At 50.7% G+C, this 11,308-nt stretch overlaps 1 protein-coding gene across 1 annotated transcript; it reads right to left on the bottom strand.

The window, feature by feature from the left end:
* Positions 1-1,231: 1,231 nt before the first annotated feature.
* Positions 1,232-10,698, bottom strand: BCL2L10 (BCL2 like 10). Its single transcript, XM_044438974.1, has 2 exons — positions 10,294-10,698; positions 1,232-2,357 (listed from the first exon to the last, which is right to left on the bottom strand). Exons 1-2 carry the CDS (start codon positions 10,696-10,698, stop codon positions 2,226-2,228), a joined length of 537 nt encoding a protein of 178 aa, XP_044294909.1. The 3' UTR covers positions 1,232-2,225.
* Positions 10,699-11,308: the final 610 nt, after the last annotated feature.

The following is an 11,308-nucleotide window of genomic DNA, read 5'->3' as shown; positions in this document are numbered from 1 at the left end:
ACCCTTTATAGTAACGCAAGCTGAACCAGCCAAGGTTATGCTAGTTTTCAGTGTGGGTAGCTGCTGATCCCCCACAGGCTAAGTTGAGAGACAGACGTCTCCGATCTAGTGCACGCACACAGGCAGAGGGAGAGAGAGGGAGAGAACAGCAGGTGCAGCTAAACTTATCTGGAATTTCTACTTGGAGAGCTGGTGCAGAGAGGCTAAGCTGTGACTCAGGAAAGCCCTAGTTCAAATTTCACCTGTGCCACGCTTGGGTTAAGTGCCCATAGCAGGTCAAAAGCAATGATGGCTTGTGCCTACTCCACAACAGAAAGTGAACGCTGACCTACCTCACTGATGTAAGGGAGCAAAGATTACGATGCAACAAAGCCGAAGTGTTTGGAAATTTCGCAGCAGGACGTGCCTCATTATGATCAGTACAGATGAACAGGCAGGTCCACTGCATCTATCGGTATAATCCTGAGAGCCTCACCACACATGGGATTCTGCCACGACCCAGAGATCATGCCAGTGTGTGGTCTTTCAGAAGGGGAGGACAACTCCCATCATCCCCACAAGCAGCCCATCCTTTGCTATTCCAGCTTCAGGGTGGCAGAACTTGGTGCCAGGTAGCTCTCTTCCTCCCATAACCTAGCTTTCTCTTCTGCTTGCTGCAAAGCCAAGTGAGAAGGAAAGGAGCAGAACTGGAGAAATGACCATCCCCCTATATAGGAGGAGACAAGGTTTCTAAGCTGTAAATGTACTTCTTGATGTAAACTTGGTGACCTGCAAAAGCAGGGAGTTGGACACGACGGCCTTCTTGGCCCCTTTCTACCCAAGAAATTCTATGATTCTTTGCTTTTTTTTTTTAGTACTGCAACACAACTGTAAACAAGCACCTTGCTAAATCTGTACTTGCCCAGTCCCACTGCCAAGAAGAGCAAGCTTTTAAACATGGCACTAGTCCCACAACTAAGTTACACCAGTGACACAATTGCACAGTGTTTCAGAATAGCACACACGGGAGGTGTGTCAGACCAACCCCAACTTGCTGCTTCCAGGAACACGGAAGTTAAATGACAGCACCTCTCTCCCCTTAAGACAAGCAAAGACAGAACAAGGTCAGCATGAGCTTTGCCTTCCCCCAGAAGTCACCATCTACACACGGGTATTTGCCAAAGAGGTGAATACATGTTGGACCTATTGAAAATCCCAGGAAGAATTCAGTCAAGCCAAGAATGCAGGCTTATTTAAAATAAAAATATTCAGTTATGTTTATTCACATATTAAAACTGTACAAGCTAAAGGACATTGAACACTTCTGAAGACAATTTTTTACAATACACAGTATAGCAGATACCAAAACTAGAACTGTTAAACAAGATATAGGACAGGTACAGCCAAGAAAGCAGTTTGAGAGCTTTTCTTTAAAAAATGGAATTTAACAAAAATAGATGTTAACCAGCTACCAGTATTATACAATGATAAATACTTCAAAAATATATTAAGTTATATGGAGTTTCTGGATTTGACAGGAAATCCACAGAAATCCCAGCCTTCAATGGACTTCCCAATATACCAATTTTTAAAAGGTTTTTCAATAGTTAAACTCACTTCAGTTAAGAACTGGTTCTGCAGCCTTACTGTTTTGGTATCAACATTCTTTTCACTTACTTGTAGTGTAACTTATACTAATGCCATTATAACAAAAACATGTAAGCTATAATGCTCTGTGCAATATGGATCTTGCAGCTATACATCGGTAAGAGGCCTCAGGACTGTTTGCATTGCACACAGGTGGAATTAAGCTCTTCATTCTTGTTAATACTGGCTCACATTTCACAAGGCAACACCCCCCTCCCCCCCCACCATACACGCACACACACACTAAGAAGAAATTCAAACAGGTCTTCATTTGGGTTCCGTTGCAAGCCCACCACTGACATTTAGGATAACATCCAGCACTCTGCAGTTACCAGAACAAACCATCTGCGACAATCACAGCTCTCACACCAAGATCCAGAAGATGCCCGATCGCAGAACACGTGTTAAGCAGCGTTTCTCTCCAGGTGTCGCATGTGCTTGTTAATGTTCTGCTCCAGCTTGAGTTAAAAATATATATATATTTGCTTCCATCTTCCAACCGTCATAGAAATATAGAATGGACTTTTCAATGGTATGTTGGCAGTTTTAGCAGAGAGCACCCACCCAACCCCGTTTAGAATCGAGTCCACCGATGGAGTCTATCGCACGGCCAAGAGGAAAGCCAATCCCGCCAGACCGAACCCTGCCGCTGCCATGATGGCATTGCTTATGGTGCTGCTCTGGTCAGCTGCATCCGAGTCATGCTTATTGAAGAAGTGGTAGAAGCCATCCTAGAAGAGAGGAAGAAAAGGCAAGCAGCTGAGTTGCGTTGCTACAGACAAACGGCAAGAGTTACTGAACGTTCCTTCCAAGGAATAGGAGAGAGACGGCTAAGCTAAGCTGGCCCAGTAGTCTTGCTGGGGAACACTCAAGCCCATGGGCCAAATCCAACCCTCCTGGATGCCGAACCCATTTTCCCCAGCCACCAATGGTTTACTGGCATTGGTGGAGTACTTTCCAGATGGCTGAAATGCCTCTCTCATGGCTTAGACTAACCCTCCAACATATTGTAAGTTATTTGGCTCACTACCTTTGCTTCTGGCCCATGCTGCACTGGAATGAAGGCCTTAAGAGCATCTCCAAAATTCAATTTGGCTCATGGGCTGAGAGAGGTTCCCAGCCCTGCAATATCAGTTCAAAAAGTCACTGGGAAAAGCTGGTCACAAAGTTAGCACCATCTGAAGCACGTATCTTCTAGCATTCCAAGCCAGCCTTAACTTCCAAACGGAATCAAAAGCCGCAGTGAAAGCAACCTTCCCCCCGCAGGTGATCTGGAAAGTGGCCAAGTGGGTGGGAATTTGGACCAAAGTAAAGTCTAGCACTGCCCAATTCAGTCAAGAGACCTGGTGCAATCCATACTGTCATCTGTGTAATCCAGTACAAGAGAAAGCTATATGGGAACCAGGAAGGGATCTTGGTTACACATGCAAACTGGACATGAGCCAGCGGCAGCTATTCCTCTTGCTTTTTACCTAGGAAATACGGTTTCAACATCACACGTGTTGCATTAAACAGCTGTCCTATTAGCTACAGAAATAGAAAACTTAGCAGAGCACTGGAAACAGGAAGGCCACTTAAGAACAGATGCCTGCATCCCATCCACCCCAGCCCGAAACTGTGTCGTGGCTGCTGAGACCGGAGTACCACTCAATTCAGAGATGACCAAGGCAGAAAGGAACCAGCAGCTGATGTTTACTTGGAAGAGTCAAGAATGGCAGTATTACAACTCCAGATGGTGATGTTTGAACTCCTATTTGGCAGATGTCTATGTAAATGAGTTATGCTCTTAATTTCTTCCGGAACTTTGTTCTATACACTTTAATTTGCACAAACAATGGGTGCATTTTACCCTGCATGCAAATTTACACTTTTTGCCAGCAGCTGCTGCCATGATTAGCATTCAGGTGTGCTGTTTCCAGCAGACAAGTCGGACCCTCATTCTTCTGGGGAAGGGACCAAATTAGAACGGGCACCTTGACAATTGGACTGAATGCTGCACTGTTCCAAAGCAGAATACATAAATATTAAAGACAGGAATATCTGGATTGAAATATAGAAGGCTCTCACTCCCCATTTTACTACTAAACATTCTATACTGGCCTGAGACTTCTGTGACAGGACGGGTTAAAAATGCTGTTAATAAGTAATTATACCATCAAGAACTCTTCTAGATTGACCAGTGGCGTGCTTTGTGAATGGAATTATTTTAGAACACAGAAGTGCAAAGAGCTTTTGAATTTAAAATGGACTTTTAGATGCCTAATGAAATTAAGGGACAGGAGGCCCATAGCCACCTGCTTTATTAACCCCTGAACACCATTTTAAATATTTGCTTTAACCATTCTGAGCTGTTGTAGACTGACAGTCGTTTTTACAGAAACACCACTTTAAATGAATAAATCATTCTTCCTGCTGTGAACAGTGTTAGAAGATTATCCAGGTTAATCTTTTGTATTTGCAAATAATTAGATTTTAATCTTTTGTTTTACACTGTAGTGAGAATTGTGGCAGATAACAGAAGTCATTTTTGCTTTAGCTTTGCACTTTCACCCTCCACGTCATCAGCAACAAAGCAACTTGCTTTCACACAAGGTCATCATACTCCAGCCAACTCAATGAGTTCCCACTGTCTGTCATGGGAAACAGCATCACAAAAAGGTGCCCACACCTGTAGCCACCAACGGCAATTACATCTACCTGCAGTCTTTTGGGATGCTGGGAACAACTGATGGCAAAAGGAGAAGGGGACAGCAGAGGATGAGGTGGCTGGATGGAGTCACTGGGGCGGTGGGTGTGAGCTTGGGTGGACTCTGAGGGATGGTGGAGGACAGGAGAGCCTGGAGGAATGTTGTCTATGGGGTTGTGATGGGTTGGGCATGACTTTGCAACTAACAACAAGCAGCAGCCTTTGGACAATGGACACGATCAGCCATTAGGAGCTAACATTACAAAACTCTTGTTTCTGCTATGTCAGGAAGACTCGACTATACCTGGGGATTTAAGACTCAAGAATAACTCAAACAGGGATGCGCGCGCGTGTGTGTGTGTGTGTGCGCGCGCGCGCGCGCACAGGTATAGCAGAGATATGGCCACAGCTTCCAAAGCCAAAGGAGCATGATAACTACATGCGCCTGTGTTGGAAGATGCTGGGCACGGGCACAGAAGTCGCACACCGAGACATTCGTGCCAGCAAGCACTTCAGTCGTACCTACTGGTCGGAAGCCCTCTTGCGTGAGAGGCAGCATCTCTCTAAATGGCAGGTGCTGGGAAACACGAGTCGCAGAGCTGCACTCAGGGCCTGCCTGCACGTTTCCCAGAGGCACCCGGCTGGTCAGTGTGGGGCCAGAATGCAGGAGGAGACGGACCCTCAGCCTGGCCCTTTGTCGCTTCTCAAGCATCCTCTGCGCTAGACTGGTCTGCCAGCTTCAAAGCAGATCCTTGTGCATAGCTGGGAAGCAGTGTCTTATTACACCTTTCATGGGACAGAAAATAAGCTTTTGTCCAATAAAATCTTTTATGCCTTCTTTGTGTAGGTACTTTGGGGCACTGGTCAACTGCAGAATATGATTACAGAGACACTGGGCGGGAAAGAGAGGCTGGAGTTCCCATCCAGCAAAGAAGCATTTTTGAATAGACTTACTTTCCCTCCAATGGTCTGTCTGAAAACTGAGAACTGAATGCAGGTTTCTATGTATTCTTTATCCCCAGTACTGTGGGAAATAGTTGCTTTGAAGTTGATTATTCACATTCCTGGCAGAAGTTTAAACCCGCACCCACGCAACAATGGCTGGGACCAGAATCTTCAGAGGCACAAGAAACCCTACACTAGGGTGTGGGGGGAGAAAGAAGCCCTTACAGTTAACACAACCACAGGGAAGTTTCTGTCGTCTCTAGCCCAATGCCTTGCAAGGTCCAGAAGAATAAGAAAACCCATTCCTCACTTATCTCAGGCCTACAAGCTTAGCGATGAATGTTCCTTCTCCACCCGCTTTCATGCCCTTTTGCAAGGGTCCCTGTATTCTCAACATGGTGATTTTCCTTGCAGTTATCAAACAAACAAGTTATTTTAACTTGGGGATTCCTAGCCAGGCCCTGTATCAAGAAAAAACGGGCTAAGCTTTTTGAGTTATAAACAAGGGCTGGAAAGATTCCAAACACTTAAGAATGTAAAATATTCTCTTCAGCTCGGATTATATCCAAGACAAAATAAAGACTTTTGTTGCCAGATTTCTCTCTACCCAGGTAGATCAAGAGGAAAGTCAGTTAATAGCACTGTTTATTGTCATGGGCCCTTAAGTGGATATGGGAGAGGAGGAGGAAGCAGAGCAGTTGCACAGAAGTCCACCTCCAACTTTGACCAAACCTGTCCTGAGGCTCAAGGGACTGTCACTTTTTGCAGAAACAGAAACTCAAAATTCCCAAGGGCTCCCACTTTCAACAGCCACGGTGAGAAAGATGACATCCAAGTAAATGGATTCTACTCCACCCTTACCACTTAGTAGAAAAATGCAAGAGCTTTCCAAGGAAAGTTACAAGGTTCCACCAGAACAACCAGTTGTTCGTGACTTCATCAGTTTACTTTGAGTGATATATTACAAACAAGGCATTTCAACTTTTCACAATGGCATTATGCTTCAGCAGCAAGATTTAGAGGCCAAAAAGCCACTGTGCCCCATAGATGTATGGGACGAACCCTTCAGTCAACCAGCATGACTGAAAACTTTGGAGTTGCAGCCCAACATATCCGAAGGGTGCCAGGCTGGGGGAAGGCTGGCTTAGAAGGAAGACGTTAGTCTGGGCACACACCTCTGACACGGGCATTGCCTAGTCCAGCTCAAGCATCACTATCGGAAGTGCAAAACCCAACCTTAATCCCTGCCCAATTAAGCAGGCAGGATGCGGCATGGAAGAACCTCCACACCTGCATTGCCCCATGGCAGACAGACGGTGGCTCATCTCACCCTGCTGGTTGGTGGAGGCCCAGATAGGCCGTGCTGTTTGGGAATTGTAAGAGCTGCAGTTAAATGGGAAAGGATGTGCTACATGATGGGACAGAGGAAGCTCCCCAGAGAATGGGCCCCCAGCCACAGACCTCTGGAATCCCAAGCTTTTAAAGAATCTTCCTGGACGAGAAAGCCAGAGCCTTATTTAAAAGTGAAATCCCAAAGCTCCGTTTTGTACCATTCCTGCTTCACACACGTCCCCTGCAGCCCTACACAGAGACCAGCCCAAATCATCATTCCTGGTTTGTTGTTACTGGCTGCTGTATTTATACAAAGCATTCCATACTTAGCAATAGATTACAAAGTACTTTGTGTACTCTACAGTTGCTGCCTCTTTCACCAACCTTGTCATCCTTGCTTGTCTTCTTGGAAGTAAGCCCTGCTGGTTTCAGTGAGACTTACCCCTGGTAAAAGGATGTCCAGGACCATATCCAAAGTTTCCTCAAACCACACACGTTCAAAATATTTACTTCATATTGTTTCACTCACCTCAGTCCTTTCCAAAACTAGCAAGCCACCAGCACCGCTCCGATCTCTGGACCAAATTAAGCCCTTACTAGCTCTACCTGACCGTGCTTTACATGGGTTGGCCCTTAGTACCCTTCCCACAGCTTCAACTGGCCTAGAATGCAGCTTGCACTCAGGGTGAATTACAGTCCTGCTGCCTGGGAGTTATGGGAGTTGTGGTCCAACACATCTGGAAGGCAGTCTTGGAGAACACCTTCTCCCATACCTACCTGAAGATCAACCGAACTGTCCTTTCACTGGTCAAGGTTTTGGCAGAAGAGCAAGGCTCCCATCAGCACTGCTGGAGGAAGCTTAATGGACCCCATTCTGCTGAAGCCAGTTCCCAAAGTACACCATATTTTTCTGTTCTATTAGATCTCTCGGAAACAAACAAGACACTGTCTAGGGAGACCCTGACACACTTACTAGCCTGCTCATCAAGGGGGAGACTTCCTTCCGACTGAAGCAGGATACAGGAGAACTCAGCCACACAACAGCTGTTGCCACCGCCACGCCTCTCTCAAGGCTTACTGGACCGGTGCTGGGGAACACACAGTCCTTGTTAAACTGCAATTCCCATCAATCCCAAGCTGGTATAGCCAAGGAATGGTGAGGGAGGCATGTGTGCCATTCCTGCTACAGGTAAACACATCGACCTCTGTGAAACATTGAGATGCCTTCCTTCCCTTGCCCTTTTCTACAAACAACATTTCGGACAGATGTGGGATTGTCCTTGCATCCAGGCATAAACCCAAGAGTCTCGCCACTAGCTCAGAAATGCCTGCATCTTTTGAGCAAGAGAACAGCACTCCTTTGATCAATTCTGCATGCAACCCAGGGCTAGGATTCTATGACGACCCGTCGTTTAACCCAGGATGCTCATGCACACACATTTCCCACATTACATGCCACACAGCTCTTTGTGTTACATTTGCCGTCTCCATTCTGTGACAAGCCAGGTTCCCGCTTTCCTAAGGCAAGTCCATCTGAACTAGCAGTGCAGCCTCCCCTTCCTCAAGGACTGGGAATGACATTACCCAGGACAGCCGTGTTGCTGCCTCAGAGAGAACTAGTAGCCACGCCAGAGTCCTCTCCCAGTCACCTCTGAAGTTACATTTTTGGGAACCGCTAACGAAGGACTGAACACCCAATGAGAAGAGGTCATGCACAGTATGCACCTGATGTTGCTGCAAGCCATACTGGGGACCTCTCTGCAGTGCAGGCAGGTGAGATCATCATGTTTGGTGCACCAAGGCACACCTGCAGGAGCAGCATCTGGACAACACAGCTGTCCTGCATCCTGTTGTGCCGAACTAAAAGGGACTGCAATGTGGGAGAGGAGTCTGCACCAACAGTGCACAAGCGATGCAGATATAGCATCGCACACCCAGGCTCTGGAGCTTGTCACCAGGAAGCATCATCAGCGAGGAAAGGGTGTCCTAAGTAGGACTCCACACAACAGGGCTTGTGCCAGAGTCTTCCTAGCAAATGAAGTCTTTTGCAGTTAGATTGCAAAGAGAACAGCAGAGCAAGACGGATACCAAATGGCCTCTGCCATCTGCAGTGCAACTCCACAAGGTCCTGAATTCACATGTCTATGCAAATTTAGTTTGGATTTTATCTGTATTATGTTTTATTTATGTAAGCCGTCCCGAGGCTATGCGATGGGACAGCATACAAATGCCCTAATAAATAAATAAATAAATAGTTTGCCTCGCCTGCAATCAGGTTTGGGGTTTCGCTTGAAAAAAGCAAGCATAACACACTCCTTTTTGCAGGCCTTGGGAAATTCCACAGGGAAAGCACTGGAGGACACTTCCTTCAGTGAAGCTTCTGATTACTTGCTTTTCATCCTCCAAAGAACCCAAGCAGACTAGCAGAATCTGCCTTCTCCCTCTCTATTCTAACTTCACAACAACCCTGAAAGGGAGGTTAAGCTGTGAGTCAGTGACTGGCCCAGGGAGCTTCACAGCCAAATGCCAGTCCCAGCTCAATACGCTCATCACACTGGGTGGGTAACAGGGCCTTCCGTTGCCCAACTCCTTCCTAAAGTATTCCAAACTCTGCAGGCGCCCAGCCAGTGTTGCTAAGGCCAAGCCAATGTGTTTGTTTGCAGAATTGATCTCAACCGCACAAGTTGGGTCTTCCCAGCCTGCAGGAAATATTAGCAGCTGGTTACCCCAGTGGCAGAGCTACTAAGCCGCCCCAAGCCCTCCTATGCAGGGCAACGTTTTTTGAGCAATGCTGTGGGAAGACCATGATGCACCAGCCAACTTAATTTAAAGGGACAAAGCCTGCAACAAGGAAGGAAAGCGGGAGAGTGAAGCGGGGGGAAAGGGGGCAGATTCCAATCAAAGCTCTTTCTAAGGCAACTTCTCACGGTTTGTCACAGTGTTTGCTTCCCTTATATGGGAAAAAAAATTATCCAGGCCTCCCTGATGTAACTAGCAGCCAGCCCTCCCCCTTCCTTACAGCGCCTGCTGCCGCTGCTGCTCCCCTTGCGGTCTGCAGAGGGGTTATGGGGCGGGAGGGGGCTCAGCAGCCCAGAAAACGGATCTGAGTCGAGATCTCATTCAGGGGAGAGGAGATGGCGGCTGTATGAAAGCGCAGGAGCGAGAAGTTCAGCGGGAGAGGCGGTTTTTTTGGCCAAGGTCATTCACACAGAGAAGTCTGCATCCAGGGGGGGAGGGGCAGGGCGAGAGCGCTTGCTGCAATCCAAGCTGGACAGCGAGCGGCTCCAGTTTCGGGGAAATGCATCCTGCAGGGTACGGGGGGGGGCGCTCAGGAAAGATCGCAATTGCACAATAAGGCGCCCACCCGCCCACCCCCGGCTCCCCAAAGCGTAGAGAAAGAGAAGGGCGCCAGAAGAAGCCCTACCGCAGGCGCTGCGTGGCCCCTGGGAGCGCAGCGGGAGGGCTGGGGGCACGAATCCTGCCCGCCCCGCTCGCCCTCGACGCCGGGGGGGGGGCGGCGAAGGGAAGCAGTCCCTGGCCAGATGACGGACGGAAGCGCAGCCATTACGGATGGAGGGGAGAAAGGGCTGGGTGAGGTCCTCCGCCCGGGAGGCGGGCGCGGGGAGAAAGCGGGCCGATGCCGCAGGGAGAGGGGCCGTGGGGAGCGCCGCCGCCCCCGCCCGCCCGCCCGCCGCCCGGCTTACCCAGCCGCCGTGCGCCTCCAGCCACTCGCGCTTCTCCCCGGCCAAGTAGGCGGCCAGCGCCTCCACCAGCGCGCCCGTCTCGTCGCGAGCTCCGCGCTCGGCCAGCGCCGCCGCCAGGTTCCCGGCGAACACGACCAGCGCCACCACCCGGCCCCAGTTGAGGCCGCCCTCCGCCTCCATCTGCGCCGCCACCCGGCCCAGCAGCGCGGCCGCCTCGCCCGGCTCCGCCGCGGCCGCCGCGCCGCAGGCGTCGCGGAAGAACGGCCGCTCGCGGCTCTCCAGCTCGTCGGCCACCCGGCGCAGCGTCTCGGCCGTGCGGCTGGGCGGCAGCGCCGCGGCCCCCAGCCGGTGCTGGAAGTAGTCGGCCAGCAGCTGCGCCGTCTCCTCGCGCAGCGCGCCCGGCATGGCGGCCCTGCTCTGGCGCGGCGGGCGGGCGGGCGGGCGGGCGAGTGGCTGGCTGCCTGGCTGGCGGGCGGGCAGAGCGGCAGCCGCGGGCCCAGTACCGGCGCCTGCCGCCGCTGCTGCGAAGCGCCGCCGCCGCCTCCGCCCCCGCGAGTGCCCACGTGTCCGGCCGGCTTCGGCGAGCGGCTGCGGCTCCTCCTCCGCGCTCCGCGAGCCTCGGCGTGGGGAGGAGCAGCGCCGCCCCTCCTGTCCCCGGCGGGCGGGCCCTTAACGCCGCCGAGCCCTTAAGGGCTGCGTCCCCGCCCGCAGGTGCGCCCTCGCCCCGCCTGACGAAGCGGGCCGTGCCCGCCCGGCCCCATCGGGTCCCGCGGCGCAGTGCCGCGACGTCTGACCGCCCCCCCGCCCCGCCCCATTCCTCGATGGTTCCCACTGACATTACGGCCATAGCGTTCAGCCAAGGTGAAACCATGGGCTCTCCAACTGGGGGCGCCCCTGTGTCCGCAGGCACCTCTCTCGGGGCCCCCCTCCATTTCATTTTAGGGGTGTTGAAACCGTAGGCTGGGTGCTGGTCCCCTCCAGCCCCCCCCCTTAGGTCCAGCAGGGTGGTTGCGTG

Source organism: Varanus komodoensis, unplaced genomic scaffold (genome assembly GCF_004798865.1).
Source record: "Varanus komodoensis strain SLA01 unplaced genomic scaffold, ASM479886v1 scaffold33, whole genome shotgun sequence".
NCBI lineage: Eukaryota > Metazoa > Chordata > Lepidosauria > Squamata > Varanidae > Varanus > Varanus komodoensis.
This window is presented reverse-complemented; position numbering and strand designations above follow the sequence as displayed.

Excerpts from the sequence above, each read along its gene's own strand:
- BCL2L10 (XM_044438974.1), bottom strand. The coding sequence starts at position 10,698 with ATGCCGGGCGCGCTGCGCGAGGAGACGGCGCAGCTGCTGGCCGACTAC. Across the intron at positions 2,358-10,293 it reads TGGAGGCGCACGGCGGCTGG|GATGGCTTCTACCACTTCTT; the intron begins GTAAGCCGGGCG and ends CCTCTCTTCTAG.